The 18,789-nt window shown below is 38.1% G+C and overlaps 1 protein-coding gene and 1 long non-coding RNA gene across 2 annotated transcripts; one reads left to right on the plus strand and one right to left on the minus strand.

Annotated features, from left to right (window-relative positions):
• The first annotated feature begins 11,346 nt into the window (after positions 1–11,346).
• Positions 11,347–15,962, plus strand: LOC131111079 (uncharacterized). Its single transcript, XM_058064069.1, has 13 exons — positions 11,347–11,439; positions 11,606–11,681; positions 11,787–12,070; positions 12,189–12,251; positions 12,345–12,421; positions 12,575–12,643; positions 13,061–13,266; positions 13,595–13,697; positions 13,819–13,981; positions 14,123–14,226; positions 14,506–14,650; positions 14,752–14,878; positions 15,342–15,962. The coding sequence occupies exons 1-13, from the start codon at positions 11,380–11,382 to the stop codon at positions 15,524–15,526; spliced, it is 1,662 nt and encodes a 553-aa protein (XP_057920052.1). The 5' UTR covers positions 11,347–11,379; the 3' UTR covers positions 15,527–15,962.
• On the minus strand, positions 15,671–16,850 carry LOC131111080 (uncharacterized). The gene is made up of 2 exons (XR_009121091.1): positions 16,739–16,850; positions 15,671–16,183 (listed from the first exon to the last, which is right to left on the minus strand). It is a non-coding gene; the product is annotated as an uncharacterized LOC131111080 (long non-coding RNA).
• Between the last annotated feature and the right edge of the window lie 1,939 nt (positions 16,851–18,789).

An 18,789-nucleotide genomic window follows, 5' to 3' on the forward strand; every position in this document is an offset into this window, starting at 1 on the left:
CAGGCGACTCTTGGTCAGGGTCTTCTTAAGCGCTTCGTCCCACCTTGCATCTCGGCGTTTCAAGCAGGCTACCACAACTTGATCAAAATGTTGTAGCTTGGTGTCCACATATGCCTTTAATTCTGCCGTCATCGTCTCCATTGCCGCTCTAAGCCCCTTCTCTTGACTGAGTGTGCTGAGTGTACAGCCCTGTTTCGTCATCGCCCTCATCAGCCTGTGCGGCGTCCTGATCTGGCTGGTCCAAATACATGGACCCCAACAGGCTGGACAGTTCAGTGACTGCTGTGTGGCTATGCCTGTAGGTGACATGTCGGCAAGGCTCAAGGAGCGGTCAGGTCCTGGGCTGTTTCAGCCCCGTCCACTCTGTCGTCCTCGTCTGACACCTGCTGGCTGGAAGCTGACATAACTCCGGTTTATGTATGCAAATGTATTATGCTGTGTGTTATGCTGTGTGTAAAAGTAGATGAGTGACAATATGCTTGGATGTAAAACAGTGGAAATGCCGCACTGATGGACCCCACTACCTCAGCTGATGAACTTCTGTGGCCATTACATCTTTACTAGGATTTTTGATGAATTTTTTACACAAATCATTATCAATAGCTTCCAGGTCATACGACCCTTGACCTCCAAACCACTTTGTATCAGTTGGACTTATCTGCTAGTACCGTACACGCCTTATTGCTTTTCTACTCAACTTTGCTAGGATTTTATGTAATTTTTTTAAATGAACTATTATCAATAGCTTCCAGGTCATATGACCCTTGACCTCCAAACCACTTTGTATCAGTTGGACTTGTCTGTTAGTACCGTACATGGTTCTTTGCTTTGCTACTCAACTTTCCTAAGATTTTATGTAATTTTTTGAAATGAACTATTATCAATAGCTTCCAGGTCATGTGACCTTTGACCTCCAAACCACTTTGTATCAGTAGGAATTGTCTGCTAGTACCATACACGCCTTTTTGCTTGCTACTCAACTTTGCTGGGATTTTATATAATTTTTTGAAATTAAATATTATCAATAGCTTCCATATCATGTGACCTTTGACCTCCAAACCACTTTGTATCAGTAGGAATTGTCTGCTAGTACCATACATGCCTTTTTGCTTTGCGACTCAACTTTTCTGGGATTTTATATAATATTTGGAAATTAAATATTATCAATAGCTTCAAGGTCATATGACCCTTGACCTCCAAACTACTTTGTATCAGTTGCACTTGTCTGTTAGTACCGTACAGGTCTTATTGCTTTGCTACTCAACTTTCCCAAGATTTTATGTAATTTTTTGAAATGAACTATTATCAATAGCTTCCAGGTCATGTGACCTTTGACCTCCAAACTACTTTGTATCAGTTGGACTTGTCTGTTAGTACCGTACAGGCCTTATTGCTTTGCTACTCAACTTTGCTAGTATTTTATATAATGTTTTGAAATAAATTATTATCAATAGCTTCCAGGTCATGTAACCTTTCACCTCCAAACCGCTTTGTATCAGTAGGAATTGTCTGCTAGCACCATACACGCCTTTTTGCTTTGCTACTTACCTTACTAGGATTATTGATGAATTTTTTTTACACAAATCATTATCAATAGCTTCCAGGTCATGTGCCCTTTGACCTCTAAACCACTTTGTATCAGTAGGAATTGTCTGCTAGTACCATACACGTTTTTTTTTATTTGCTACTCAACTTTACTAGGATTTTTGATGATTTTTTACACAAATCATTATCAATAGCTTCCAGGTCATGTGACCTTTGACCTCCAAACCACTTTGTATCAGTAGGACTCTTATGATGGTACCATAGGAGTGGCAGTCAATCAGGCCGGGAATACTATTAACTAAATGCTAAAGTGTACAAATAAGTCTTGAGTTGAGACTTTAACATTTCCACTGAGGTAACAGCTCTAGTATCAGCAGTTAGGGCATTCCACAATGCTGGAGCCCCAATGGAAAAGGCTCTCGAGCCCGCATTCTTCTTTCTTGTCCTTGTTGGGGCATTGTTGCTCAAATGGTAGTGTGGTCGTACCTGAAGGTACTAACGGCAAGCTTTACAAACTAGACATTGGAAGACCAGAAAGCAGCACAAGCAGCACACAGTAATAGAGGTGAGACATGACAAATGCATGGAGTAGGTTCTCTGCATCGGAAGTGGATAGAAGTCGATACATAGAACAGGAGGTGTCCAAACAATGAGGCAAAGTTGCAACAAAAGCACAACTCAGGGAGCATTCATTCTTTCATTAATTTTCTACTGCTTATCCTCACAAGGGTCGCGTGCATGCTGGAGACTATCCCAGCTGTGTTAGGGAATACACCCTGGACTGGTGGCCAGCCAATCCCAGGGCACATATAGACAAACAACCATTCACACTCACATTCATACCTATGGCCAATTTGGAGTGGCCAATTAACCTAGCATGTTTTTGGAATGGGGGAGGAAACCGAAGTGACCAGAGAAAAACCCACACATGCACGGGGAGATCATGCAAACTCCACACAGAAGGTGGAATAGAACTCAAGTTTCCTAGCTGTGTGGCCTGCACACTAACCACTCGACACAGTGCAGCCTACTCAAGGAGCAGTCCAAGTTAAAACAAAAACACTGTAGTTAAAGGGATTCAGGAAAATGACGCGTTAGGTGCTGGAACCAAAAACACGGATGCAGAAACCAGCGGGCAGGTACTCAGTACAATACAGGTAAAAGCCAGAAAGTGAGGGGTCAAAGCGTTGCTTTCTCCAGATTGTCCCAATCTGGTGGTTTGCAGCTTAGGAGCAGGGATGATAAGTAATCCCAGGGCTATTGGGCTCTGGTGTGCAGAAGAAGCCCGCCTGCTGCCAATCAAGGTGTACTAAAAGAGAAGAGGCAGCAGGAGGCAGCAGAGCAACAACACAGATCATGACAGTTTTATGTAACATGGTAATTGTAGCTTACACTTTTCCCTGGCATAGTAAATCTGTTTAGCATGGAGGGGTATCTAGATCTGCCGTAAAGGCTGGACAAGACACAAAAACACTTAAAACACAATGTTCTGCCAACATCAACTTTTATTGGCACAGAGGACAAAGCCAGTGATTATCTTCCGCTTTCTTGAGATCGTCAATTTTTATTCCAACGCATTCCCCGTGAAACCACCGGTCACATATGTCACATTAAATCTGTCATAATGGGAAAAAATGAAACTGTCAAAATCAACAATTAATGTCCTGTAAATGTCATTCTGCATTATCAATCTTACCCAACCAGTATCACTCTTCACGGTCTATGTAGCTGTGGCAGCAGTAGATGTAGGTGGGTCTTTGGAGGCACAGATCACACACCAGGAATCCATTTGGAAAACTACAAAATCATTATATTTTCAATGAGTGCATTAAAAATGTACCTTATAAATTGATGACCTATTAGCTACCTGATCCCTGCAGAAGTTCAAGGGCCATTGTTTTTCTTTCAGTTCTCATGCTGTCTGTCGTTGTAGAAAACATTACATTGGGTACACTGCTGTAGTACACTGCTGGAAAAATGGTTTCCAATTTACGCCTATGGCCTCTTCGACCACCAAGAAACATTCATTCACATTCATACACCAGTGTGGGCCGCTTTGGAGACAAGGTGGGTGAAGTATCTTTGTCAGGGGACACAAGAGCGACTACTGGGTGGAGGGAGCAAGGATCGAACCGCCAATATTCCAGTTTCTGGATGACTGACTAGCTCTACTTCCTTAGCCAATGACACCCAGCAAAAAATATCATCAAGGATTTGTTAAATGTCAAGTGACCCATAATAATTTAACCCATAATGTCCTCTTTTAAGAATTGCAGTCTGGCTTCTGTAGTGTCCTCTTTAGGACAAAAGATAATCTTTTGTGCGACAATGTGTAATTGCACCCCCAGCACAGCACTGAAAATGCACTGAAAACCCTGTGCAGCCACAAATTATCATGACAGTTAAAATTTTTACTTATTTGATTTACTTATGAGTTTTTCCTATGATTGTAGGTATGTCCTTGGGATCCTTAAAATCTTACAAAAGAAAATGCATTATTATTATCATCAGTGGTTCAAGTGGTCCATCATATAAATGTGGTCCAGTACCCCTTTCTTGTGGGCAGCAAGGTGGAGCATAGCCTCAATTACCTGAGAAATATGCAATTAATGTCTATCCATATATGTATATGCAGAGATACATACAAACACACACATGTATACCTCTCCAACCAGCCATTCATGAGGTCTGAGGGTCTGGAGCTCACTCTGGCGAATAAGGATACTAGATGCTACATTTTGAGAAGGGATGGCGGCCACAACAATCTCTGTTTCCTTTTTTTGCCACAATAAAGTTAACTGTAAAACATAAACAAAACTTTTTGGATTGATGAATACCATATTCAAGTTGTGCATTTTTGATAATGTGCACACTGTTAGAATTACATTTCTATACAATATAATACTGCAATTACATAGATTCACATTGGCTTGCATTGAAAAAAGCTTACCTGTGCCTCGGTTTCTTTCCTCGGTTGTGTTTTTGAAATACTTTGACCTGGCAGACTTAGCAGTACTGCTGCGTTTATTCCAGGCCTCCTGATGGTCATCCTCTGGCATTAAATGAGAGTCTTTTCCTCTGTACAGTATTTCTATTGGTAAGTTGTGCTCGTTTAGATGTTCCACATACCGTCCCTGCAGTGCACTGTACATGATGTTCACAAATTCCGCTGGTCTTAAATGCCTTCTTCTCTGTAAAACAGAGTTTTTTACCAGCCCAAACCACATCTCCACATAACAGTTGGTTTCTCTGCTTTTTTTGGTTTGATTAGTTTTTTTGACAGGCTTATCGTATCTTTTAAGATCGCCCAGTGCAATTCCACTCCAGAGAGGAAAGAGGCCCATGTATTTCCTCAAAAGAATGTCCACAACACCTGGGCAGAAGTATGCATTGGCCTGTCCATTTTTTTCTTGATGAGAAATGTCAGACTAAGCTTGGTCCCTTTTTTGCCAGAAGGCTTTGGTAAAGGGTGACTGATCCACAAACTAATTTGCTGATCCAGGGTCTCCCTTCTCACAGACCTCGGTCAGAGGCTCAGCTTTGTGGATCTTCATGACCTTCTGCAGATGCTGTAGACTCCCCCGAAGCAAGTTGTTTTCTTCTTCGCTGAAGAAAACAACGCACATATGATGAAAAATTTGTAGCGCTGTTTCAACATCTGTGCTGTTTTGGACAGCAGCAAAACAGTAGGTAGCAAATTCCTTAGATTTTTTGCATTTGGTTTTGCTGCCGATTGCCTGGCTAACAGCTTTTAAAATATGGGCTGCACAGAGATGAAGGATAGTGAAGGGTCGGTTGAAGTCACCTTGATGGTGGACAATGGCGTACACTTTTCGGATATATGCTGAGACGTCTTCTCTATTGAAGGCCAGTAAAACACTGTTTATAAGTGCCCAACTGAAGTCTGTCTCCACCTGACTTATTTTCCTTTTGGTGATGTGTGACAGCTGTCGATGAAAGTTCATGAGCCAGTGTGTTATTGAAGGGACGGCATGGTCATTTGTTATTACCTCCGAAACTGGCAAGGGGGGGTTTCCCATTCCTGGTAATACCAGAGCATAATATAGAATGCCACTTCCTGCTGTCATTCCCGTGTCACGAGCCTAGTAGATTTGGATTTGGCAGCTTTGACTTTGACTTTGACCACATTTTTTTACAATTAATTAAAAACAAAAGAGAGTGAAAATGCCACCGAAAAAGGGACCTGCTCCGGAGGAGTTTGAGGAGATCAGGAGCGCACTGGACTCCCTGAGTGCCAATGTTAGCATGGTGCTAACACAGCAGGAGCAGCTACTGCGGAGGTTCGGAGCTATGGAGGAAGAGATGAAAAGACTGAGTGCTAGAGACGCCGAAAGGGAGCAAAGGATCTTGGAGCTAGAACAACGAGTGGACGATCTGGAGCAATATACAAGATTAAATGACATCATAATCACAGGTATCAAAATTCGTCCGCGCTCGTATGCTCGGGCTCTTGTACCTGAGGAGAGAGGGACCGGCGAACCGAGCGATTCTGAATTGAGCTCAGTTGAGCAGCAGGTGATGACCCAGCTACACAACTTGGGAATTAAACTGGAAACGGAACATATCGAAGCTTGTCACCCCCTGCCTACACACGGAAGACCACCCGCAGTAATAATTAGATTCACCAACAGAAAGGAAAAAAACAGAACTGCTAAAACAAGGACGCAAACTTAAAGGTACTGATATCTACATTAACAAACACTTGACAAAACGGAACGCAGACATCGCAAGAAAAGCACGCCAACTAAAGAAACAAGGGAAAATCCAGCAAACATGGGTCAGGAATTGCAAGGTCTTCATAAAACAAAATGGATCACCAGAAGAGGCAAGAGTGATGGTAGTGAGGCAAATTCAAGATCTGGACAAGTATTTGGAAACATAATCAACACATCATACCATAATGACAGATACACATGGACAATCATCATCAAGTAAGCAACTACAATCATTAATTAGACAATATCAAAATATTGAATTAAACCCCTTTGAGAGCCAAGAGTATAGTGATTTAGAAAATGAAACAAATATAGACCCTGACAATAATCTTTTCAATAATATAAACATAAATAGCAAATACTACACTGCTGAACAATATAATCAATTAGATAATGAAGGCAAATTCAGTATAGTTCATTTTAATGCACGCAGTTTGCTTTCCAATTTTTTGAGTATTAAAAACTTCATAAGTGAATTTACACAGCCGTTCAATATTATAGCAATAACTGAGACGTGGTTAAGACCAGACATAGATAATCAATTTGACATAGAAGGATACAAATTCATTCATCTAGATAGGAAAAATAAAGGAGGAGGAGGAGTTGGCTTGTATGTGAACAGGAATCTAAATTATAAAGTCATAAATAACATGTCACTTACCATAGATAATTTAGTAGAAAGTTTAACAATTGAAATATTTAATGAAAAAGATAAGCGAGCACTTGTGAGTTGTGTATATAGACCACCATCAGCAAATATCGAACAATTTAAGGAATGGATGGAACAAACATACTCACCGAAAGATCATAAGAATTTATTCATATGTGGAGACTTTAATATTGATATTCTAAAAACCGGTCATGACAAGACAATAGACAATTTCGTAAACACAGTATATAGTATGCATTTGTACCCATCCATAACCAGGCCAACTCCAGTTACAACTCACAGTGCAACACTATTAGATAATATTTTCATAAACAATTTCACCAATAGCCTGGAAAGTGGGATCTTCTTGAGCGACATCAGTGACCACTTACCAATATTTTTATTATATGACACTAATTATAGAAGAAAATATTGCGGCACATCTAAAATATATTACAGAAGAATCAAAGATGACAACTCACTTAACAAATTGGAAAATGAATTGAAAGCAGTGAACTGGGATTTGGTATTATCAGATAATGATGTGGACAGTGCATACAATAGATTTCTGACTGTTTTCAATACTATATATAATGAGTGCTGTCCAATCAAAAAACATTGTATAAAAAAGAATAACAATCCATGTCCATGGATGACAAAAGGTCTTCAGAATGCTTGTAAGAAAAAAAATGCACTTTATAAAAACTTCATCAAACAAAGAACACAGGATGCTGAAAGTAGGTACAAATCATATAAAAACAAATTAACTTCCATTTTAAGGAAAAGCAAACAAGATTATTACAGTACCGAGTTAGGAAAAAGCAGAAATAATATGAAGGCTTTTTGGAGTATTCTAAAAACTGTGATAAACAAAGGAAAAAAATCTAATAATTACCCCAATTTTTTCCGTATTGCAGGCAAAGAATGTTTCGATAAAAATACTGTGGTAAATAAAATAAATGAATATTTTGTAAATGTGGGACCAACACTGGCCAGGGAAATACCAGATCCAGTACTCCCCTTAGGCTGGAAAGAAAATTTAACAGAACGTAATACCTCATCCATGTTCATATCCCCAGTCGAACCAAATGAAATTATACAAACAGTTAACAAATTCATCAGTAAGAAATCAACAGACTACAATGATCTCGACATGTCAACAATTAAATCCACAATTAAACATATAGCTTTACCACTGACACACATATGTAATTTGTCTTTCAGTTCAGGTGTATTCCCCAGCAAAATGAAAATAGCCAAAATTATACCAGTATATAAATCAGGTGACAAACAGGACTTTAATAACTTTAGACCTATTTCATTATTACCGCAGTTCTCAAAAATTCTCGAAAAGTTATTCAATAATCAATTGGAAAAATTTATGAACAAACATTCACTACTGTCCGATGCTCAATATGGGTTCAGATCCAAGCATTCAACAGCCTTAGCACTCATGGACACTGTAGAAACAATATCATCTGCTCTTGAAGAAAAAAATCACTCCATTGGAATATTTGTGGACTTGAGCAAAGCTTTTGACACCATAGATCATGATATTCTACTGAGGAAATTGGACAGATATGGAATAAGAGGATTAGCATTAGAATGGATTCGAAGTTACCTAGACCGAAGAGTACAGTACGTTAGTATGGAAAATTATAACTCAGAACATTTGCAAGTAACCTGTGGGGTCCCCCAGGGCTCTGTGCTAGGACCCAAATTTTTCTCATTATATATTAATGATCTGTGTCATGTGTCAGACTTTTTAAAACCAGTTCTTTTTGCCGATGACACTAGTTTGTTTTCCTCAGGAAAAAATCTTGATGAATTGATCCACAAAATAACATCAGAATTTTTCAAGATTAAATTATGGTTCGATTCAAACAAATTATCACTGAACATGGACAAGACAAAATGTGTATATTTTGGAAAGCAATTAAAAAACAAAGAGATTAAAATTTCAATTGGTGGAACAACAATCACACAATTTAATGAAATCCGATTTTTAGGTGTAATTCTATGAAGTAAGATAGCTGTCAAAAAGGTGTGTGCATGATTTTAACCATTCATATTCGTAATCTTAAACATTTGTATGTCAATGAAATTGTTGTACACAAAATTCTGCTGTCATATACATGAATCTGAGAAATTGTGCGGGTTAGGATTTTTTTCATGTGAGTATGAATCTAAAAGCTGTGAGTGCAAAGTCTTGTGAATACAACTCTAATTTCTACGACTACGACGTCTCTTCTATGAGCACGAATTCAAGTTTGTGGGTACGAGTTGAAAAGCGTTAACATGACGTCACGTAGGTCACAGGCACATCACAGAGAAAATAATCGAACCTCGATTCCTCCAATCGCGCGTTCGCCAAAGGAAAAAATGGCTGACAGCAGTGGACCGAGTGGAGCTGCCCGCTCAGGAGAAACATCACAGGTAAAGTCAACAATGTGTTTATCCAATATTCATTTCATAAAATTGTACTTTATTAAACAATGTACAGTTCATGGACTTACAGACTTACTCCTTTAGCTCGCAAACTAACGACATGCCGGTGACGATAAGTTAGTGCTAGCATTACTAGCATCAGAAGTTGGCTTGTGCTAGTTATTTAGCATTGACCTGCAAAATATGAAATTATGTGAAATTAATTTGCAAAATGATGTTGATCAAAATACAACTTTTGTCGATTTGTAAATGGTGTTATTTGGCGTATAAATCTGTCCATCGTATAAGTCCGGTCTCTTTTCCTCTTTGCCAATTCTCCTCTAGGCCATGTGCATTTGTTTACCACAGAGGAAATCAATCAGTGGACGATGGAATTATCATACACACATTTTGACGTCTGTATTTGTGTAGTCTTATCTGTCAACAACAAGAGATTCCGGTTTAAGGGGCGCGTTTGTGTCGCGGTAACCAGCAGCACTATTACTCTGAAGCTGTTGTACTTAAGGTAAAAATGAACCATAAGGAAAATATCCCATGCTCCTCTGATCAGAGCGGCGTCGCTAGCAACGCAGCGATTGGCAAGGTTCAATAGAGCCGGCTATAATAATTATTATTATTTGCCTGCAGTCAGTTGCTAGAGATTAGGCGCACAAGTGTGGGTTGCATGGGTCCAGACTAGCTTGCTGTTTGATGTGGATGCTGACCCAAACTCAGACTTTAAGTTAAGGAGAAGTTATTTTGCAGGCACTCTGTACAATCGTGCAAAATACCCATGTCTGTAACATTTGCTGTTCTTCTTCTTTCTTAATTTATTTCAGACATGCATACTATGTTACATTATTCTTTCTCACATATACACTTACAATATCTATATATATATATATATATATATATATATATACGTATATACATACACATTTACATACACACATATCTACATACATATATATATATACACATATACACATACACATACATGCATATACACAACACCTCATTACTACACATGTCTGAAAAGGAGCAGGAAGAAGCAAAGCTTATTAAATCCTACCCCTTCTCCACGCCATAGCAGTTACCAATTCAATAAGTTTTTTTTTTGTTTGTTTGTTTTTTTTCACACATATAATCACAGAATCTTTCATAAGACAAACAACAAAAGAAGAGTGGGAACATCGGACACCCCAGCAAAACCCCAGGACATTGCTGAAGCACACCACCAACCCCGCCAGTCAACCCACCTGGCCCCGACCCCCCTAGCCCCTAAGTGCACCCACCGAGTGCCCAGCACCCCAGCAGTCCCCGCGCACAATTTTGTCTTTTCTCTCACTCAGGTCCAATTAAGAGACATCATCATCACAGCACAAAATCTGGTGTTGATGTTAAGTAACAGCGTACAGGAGAATCAGGCCAGGCCAGTCAGACAGGAAAGTACAGGAGAAGCTGCTGTCGGACAGGGAGCACAGTCAGTTCCAGCAGTGAGGTCTCAGCAGGCAGTGCAACAACTTATAAGATCTCAGAACAATGGCCCTGGACTGTCAGTGAAACAAGAAATGGCGCGGTAGGGTACATGGGTCATGTATTGCACTCTCAGTGCAGGCACATTTGGACAGACTAGGTCCCTGATTTAAGTAGAAGGCAGGGAAACGGCTGCAGATGTTTTAAATTCTATTATTTACCTTAGAATATTTTCTGGGCTTCAGACCATCACCATGTGAACTATTGCATAAAACAAATTAAACAAATTTACATAAGCTAACATAATCATAGAATGTAGACATCTTCTAAGTTTGGTTGTTTTTTGTTGATGGAATATAAAAGATGAGAATAATAGTATGCCTTCTTTTTAGGTCCTTTCCAGGATTTTTTCAAAAGGAGGCAAGAGGCAAAAGACGTTTTGCACCATATAGGACAAAAGAATCTGGGAAGAGTTTTTTGGTGAGCTTTTTTCTTCTTGAAAAACAATATGAAAAAACACCAAAAGGAAAAGAGGAACTGCCACTCATGCTGGCTGGCCTTGGCAAGCGTTCACTAACCATATCCGAAAACATGACACATTCAGAGGTATGCTACCATTCATTAACGGCCTTGTGTCAAGTCAAGAGAAAAACACCCATCTTAGAATTCATCTTGATGCATGGTTTTATTAATATTTGCATGATGAAATACACAGTAGTTCATAAATATAGGTCATTGCAATAAAGCTCTAACTATGCTTTTGTCTCTTAAGTTTTCAGAGTTGCTTGTCAGTGCATATCCAAGATTGGCAAATATCTGTGGTGGCTGGATGCTGCACAAGTCCACAGGTATGTAGTCAGACACACTGGATTAACGTTGTTCCAAAATACTCTCTATATGAGTAGTTATTGAATTTTCAGGTTTGTTTAGTATCTATAATTCATTAATTTTAGGTGGGGGTGGACGGCGGAGCTTGGTTGTTATTCCTCCAGATCTACATGGATACACTGGCCAGCAGCTGAAAGTAGTGAGCGGGAATGGAAAATACACATTGTACATTTCTCCTTTACAAGAAGAACTTGATACAATTCCATTACCACCTGAAGCAAAGGAGTTTGAGAACATGCCCAAAGCCCAGTGTACAACCTGCAAGAAAATGATTCCTCTTCAAATTCTTCCAGTACACATCAAGGAATGCAAGACAGACCTTGTAGATTTGTCCTATTCTGCTGAAGAGGTATGTCAAAGTTTTAGTCTTTTAGGCTTTATCTCACAGCTGTTTGTATTGAAAAATGAGATGTTATCCTGTATTATGCTCTAAACACTTACATATTATTATTGTTTTTCTCCCCCAGGAAAACTGCAACGAAGAACATGAAGATGAATTCCCAGATTCCATTTGCAACCAGACAGACAAGGTGAAATTGTTTGTGCCTTCCTGGTAAATTAAGATATTAATCTCTGGAATAATGTAAAATTGTATTTACATGCCTTGTGGATTCTATTTTAAGACTGCAGAGTGTCCTGTGTGCAACAATGCATTTCAAGTTGACATAATTGAGATCCATGCAGCCATATGCGGATTACGGTAATATTAATGATTTTGTGCAACTTTTTTAAATGTTTACCTACATTCATTTGACAAATTACATATAAGGAGATTGCCTTGCAACATTTTGTACGTATGCAAGTGTTTATGTCAAGATAATTTAGGACAAGTTGTTATTCTCTATGTGTGCAGACCTTCAGATAATGACGGCCATGAGTCAAGTGGATCAGTACCAGTCAGTCAAATCAGTACCTTTCAAAGGTAATATTGTACATTAGGTAATTATGGTGGCAAATTATGTCATCTAGATAATATGCACTTTAAATTGATACTGCAGTATCAATCATCTTTTTCCTGTTGAAAAGCTTTGTAATGTGTTCAGTGTGATCACAGAGAAATGTGGTAATCACAAAACATTGTATGTTTATGACACATTTTGCTCTTATCTTGATTTACATGAAGCCTGCTCTCACCACATAGTTTCACCAGAATAGGAGGTGTCGTGGTTGTTAGGTACAACCACCCAGAATAATTGTAGCAAACAGCTATGAAATTATACATACAGTATAACCATGTCTAATTTTGGTTTTTATTCAAATGCCCAGTGGTGAACAAGAAACAAATAAGTATAAGTGTCTATCTTAATGTTCATTTTTTGTCTTTTGTTCTTAATTCCAGTTCTGAGGAAATCTTGGAATGGATCGCTTGTCAAGTTGATGAAACAAACACATTTTCCATCTGTGTGTCGCGAACTGACCTCTTCAGCAGAGGCATGCAACAGTGGCAACGGCAGAAGAAGACGTCGCCCAAATGTAGACTTAAGGTCACATTCTTTGGTGAGGCAGGCATCGATACTGGAGCCCTTAGCAGAGAATTCCTCACAGGTACAAATGTTTGTCTATATATCATGTCACGATAAGAGAATATTTGTGCACATTAGATTTTTACAAGGCCCCGTGCAGGATAAAAGATAATCGAGAACAAAAAGGAAAGGAATTATCTACACACTGAATATAGTTCCAAGAATTTTTATTGGACTGATGTGTGGATTTCGTCCTCTTCCTGTTTGTCCATATTTGTCAAATCAGACACACTTTACACACTGTGAACATCACCACCTCTGGTGTTGTAGTGGGCTCAAATGCTAATTAAATGGGGAAAAACGAGAGACAGAAGAGACCTTTTGAATGTCCTGTATTTGCTGTTTTGCAGAAATGCTGGCAGAGATCGAAAACAGACTCTTCATTGAAGGGTCAGATAAGAAAGGGAAGAATCCTGTTTATTGTCTGAACAGTTTGGACTCTAATTACTTTAGGTGTGTATTGAAATTCCTCTTGTTTTCTTTCAGTATATTAATTGCAATAATACTTAACCCTATTTTGTATCATTGTAAATATATTCAGGCAGTTTATGCTGTGTTGTTTTGTTTTGGTTAGGGGTGCAGGAGAGATCATGGCAGCCAGCCTGGCACAAGGCGGACCTTGTCCTAGCTTCATGCGTGAGTGGTGCGTCAGATATCTCTGCTCCGGAGACTCTGACAGCATACAAGTGTCTGCCAGTGATGTAACAGATTTTGAACTGTCACAGCTTATTGAGAGGGTAAATACAATTTTATTAAAGTTAGTAATTGCATTAACCTCAGTATGATATAGCTTGCACAATTACTTTTTAGGTTTGTAGCCTTTAGAGAAAAATGATACAATGCAACTTAATTTCACTTGACACCCACTCTGTTTTCAGATAAACAGCGCCAGTAATGACAACATCAGTGACCTGGTTGACGATGTTGTGACCTGCGGATACACTGGAATCGTGTCTCTGGAAAACAAAGACAGCATGATAAGGTACGTTGGTGACATTTTTGATTTTCATTAAGGTAAGGGTGTATTGTACAAGAATTTGTGACTTGAGTTAGGCTACTTGTTTGGTCATGTCTAAAGCACGGATTACGTGGATTAAGTAACATGGCATTGTTTCATGCAAGGCTGTGTTGTTTAACTTCTTTACATGTCACCTAATAATAATAATATAGGTTTTTTAAGTTGTTTTGGCAGTTTTTCCCTCTACATCCAACAGGTTTACCACTTAAGTATATTCTCCTGATGAAACATTTTGTCCATTAGAACTGTTATACTTCACTCCACCATGAGAGTCATCCCAATGCTCAACCAGCTCAGAAAAGGCCTGCAGCTGTATGATCTATCAAAAATCATGAAGACTCATCAAGACCTCTGCCTACCACTGTTTGTTCCAGGGGAAGATAATGAGGTCTATTCTTACATTTTAGACTGCTTTTAATTGAGCATGAATGTCTTTTGCGAGAATTACAATGTTTATGCAGACTGAAATGCACTTCCTTCTTCTTAAAGGCGGATGCAGGCTTCCTTCTAGAGAGGTGCCGCCCTGTCTTCAGTGAGATTGGTTCTGCCAAGCACCAAAAAGAAGTAAAAATCATTAACTTTCTCCAGGACTACCTTCAGGAGATTGAGGATTCTGGTATGTTTTAGCCAAGATAGGGTAATAAAGACATTAACTTTTTCTGCTATCCTGCAGTACATTTGATTTAGTGCAGTGTAAATGGTTAATTGATTCAAAATAAACAACCCATTCAATCTAAGCGTTTTTGAAAACTTGATGTCACTATTTAAAATGAATGTAAATGATGAAATGTAATATTGTGACCTAGAAGAACAGTTTGATTAAACTAGACATGAAGGGCTTACAGATGGATGACTTGCAGTTATATCTACAATAATATAACAACATAGTGCCTGTCATCCAGTCACAACAAATGCTGCTTTTATTAAAATCTCTGTGGTTTCTACTGTGATTAATCAAATGTTCTTATACTCAAAAAGGTCAGTATGATTTGTGTATATGTAAGGGATTTTTATCAACTTCAAAACTAAAATGTATTGTTTTCAATTCAGACTAACATTGTGTTAATCTCTTCATTAAGAACAAGAGGGCCCCAACAACAACGTTACTCCAGAAGGCTTGACTGTAGGACGCATCATGCAGTGGATGACTGGACAACGACATAAGCCTGTTCTGCCAAGCGAAAAGAAGGACTTTGTCATAAATATGAAATTCAACCATGACTGTGATACGCAACACACTTTTTTGTTTGTTTTCCAACTGTAAGCGCCTGCAGTCGTACTGTCACATTCCCTTCAGCTCATCTGAAAACATATACTGAATTCAAAAACATTTTGACACTAGCCATATGCCATGGGCAAACTTTTGATCGGGTGTAACCGCTCAGTGTAAAGGAAAACAAGTAACTGCGACATGTCAGATCATATGTTTTATTCTGGTCATTTTTGTGACAGCTTCCTTCCTTTTCTGTAATCGCCATGTTGCTCTTTGGAATACCCACAGTCATTTTGTTTTAGAAAAGTCCAATTTAATTCTGATGAATAGAAATTTCATCGGAAAGTTCTCAGTAAAAATGTTTGGGACTCCTATCTCATGTTAAATTGAACAGATGTCAGAGCAAGTCTTTTTTAACAAGTAGACTGCAAATGTTTACCTTTAGTTTATGCTATTAAAATCTTTTGCAAGATCATGTTATATCTCAGGCATTTCTTGTGTTGCCATTAGACTTTCAATACACTGAACCATTGTTATGTAAATGTCTCTGCCAAATGACTCTGATGAGGCCAAGGGATTTATCATGGACTGTACAGTTTCCATAATATGCGGAGTCAGAGGGCACTCAATTTCCTGGACTTGAACTCCATATGGTTCCTCGTGCACAGCATCAAACATTTCCCAGTCAGTTCCAAATAGCTCCATGTTCTGGGGAGGGGGGGGGGGGGAATATTTTTAATATTTTGTATGAAACAGCATTTGTTAGCGTCATAGAATAACTGCCTGAGTCATATTTTAAGGTTTTTAACACAATAATGCACTGTGAATCAGCAGTGTTAGGGGAACTAGGCAGAATCAAAATTTAGCTAAAATATGATTAGGTTATAAGTCTAATAATTTTGAATTATTTTAAAAACATACCAAAGCACACACTGAAGTACACAGGCATAGTGCAGTGACAACAGAAAACCATTGAAATAACAATAAAAAAATCATACGTTTTTATATATACCTAAGCCTTGTATTTTGATCAACATCATTTTGCAAATTAATTTCACATAATTTCATATTTTGCAGGTCAATGCTAAATAACTAGCACAAGCCAACTTCTGATGCTAGTAATGCTAGCACTAACTTATCGTCACCGGCATGTCGTTAGTTTGCGAGCTAAAGGAGTAAGTCTGTAAGTCCATGAACTGTACATTGTTTAATAAAGTACAATTTTATGAAATGAATATTGGATAAACACATTGTTGACTTTACCTGTGATGTTTCTCCTGAGCGGGCAGCTCCACTCGGTCCACTGCTGTCAGCCATTTTTTCCTTTGGCGAACGCGCGATTGGAGGAATCGAGGTTCGATTATTTTCTCTGTGATGTGCCTGTGACCTACGTGACGTCATGTTAACGCTTTTCAACTCGTACCCACAAACTTGAATTCGTGCTCATAGAAGAGACGTCGTAGTCGTAGAAATTAGAGTTGTATTCACAAGACTTTGCACTCACAGCTTTTAGATTCATACTCACATGAAAAAAATCCTAACCCGCACAATTTCTCAGATTCATGTATATGACAGCAGAATTTTGTGTACAACAATTTCATTGACATACAAATGTTTAAGATTACGAATACGAATGGTTAAAATCATGCACACACCTTTTTGACAGCTATCTTACTTCATATAATTCTCGATAGCCAATTAAATTGGAAATCACACATTAACTACACAGCAAAAAAAATGGCAAAAAATGTTGCAATTCTCAGTAAAGCACGACATGTTTTAACCTATAAATCTCTTCACATCCTATATTCCACACTTGTAATGCCATATCTGACTTATTGTTCAGAGATATGGGGAAACAACTTCAAAACCAATCTGCAACCTCTGGTCCTCCTGCAAAAAAGAGCAATTCGGCATATACATAAGGTAGGTGTCATAGAGCATACTAACCCATTATTCCTCGAATCCAAACTGCTCAAATTTGCAGATATAATATCCTTGAAAACCTTACAGATCATTTACAAAGCTAAACACAAACTCTTACCAGGAAACATTCAAAGTCTGTTCAAGGAAAAAGAAATATCCTATCAATTCAGAAATCCAAACCATTTTAAATCTGAAAGTTACCGGACCACAAGAAAAGGTTTCTGTGTTTCCAATTGTGGAATAAAGCAATGGGAGAGTTTGCCGTCGGAAATTAAGGAGAGTAAAAGCATATCACAATTTAAACGAAAATATAAAGATTGGATTTTATCAAATTATAATAGCGACATCATAAGTTAGCCCAATTTCACCATCAGTAAAACGACACTAAAAGGTCTGACTACTTGATGCAGGTCATATTAGTTTGGAAACGTGTATATAAAGTTGTATTGCAGTTATGTTTATCCTCAATATCTTATTTGTGTACATGTGCATGTGTGTGTATACATCTATGTGTAGATGTGTATATATACATATGCATATGTATGTGTGTTATATGTATATGTATGTATATATATATATATGTATATATATGTATATATGTATGTATATATGTGTGTATATATAAATGTATTTTTTTTCCCCCTTTCTCCTCTTTAAATGTTCTCCTCTTTAAATGTTACTCATTATTTTGTTTGCTTGGTTGTCGGTAGCCACAGGGGAAAAGTATTGTTGATTTTGGGGGGAAAAAAAAAAAAAAAACTGTCTACATTGGTGGCACTACTGAATTTAATTTAGTTGTAAATTCAATGACATGTGACACAGTACAAGATAAGTGTCTTATAAATATAAATATAAGTGGGAATGGTATTTTAATAGTGATCATTCTACTGTCTTGTCATCTCTGCTGGAATCTCTGATTGACTGATATGAGAAATGTAAGAATATTACCTTAATACCTTTGTAACTATACTAAATTGTTAGAGGTACCCAGGCTAACATGCATAAATATAGAGGTAGGGATTATCATTATTATTATCATTAATTATAATTATTATTAGTTATTACTTTACAAAAAATAGTAATAATGGACAGCAAGACATCATTGCTTCAAAAATTGGTGTGAGCACAGACCTAAAACCTTGCTTCCTAATGCACAAGACTAGACACACACAAACTAATAAACACGTCTAAAAACCTCAGGTAGGGTTTAACAAGAAGAAACTGATGTTTGGGTTGGTCACCTGTCCAGACACAGTCTCAAGTTCTTGTTTTTTAATGCATAAGATTAGACACATGCAATACAGTAAATAAGTAAATGTCACAAAAAAAAGTGGGCTAATAAATTGACACACAAAGACTGCGGATTTCAGAAAATAACAGATGAAATC

This window comes from Doryrhamphus excisus, unplaced genomic scaffold (assembly GCF_030265055.1).
Source record: "Doryrhamphus excisus isolate RoL2022-K1 unplaced genomic scaffold, RoL_Dexc_1.0 HiC_scaffold_24, whole genome shotgun sequence".
Classification (NCBI taxonomy): domain Eukaryota; kingdom Metazoa; phylum Chordata; class Actinopteri; order Syngnathiformes; family Syngnathidae; genus Doryrhamphus; species Doryrhamphus excisus.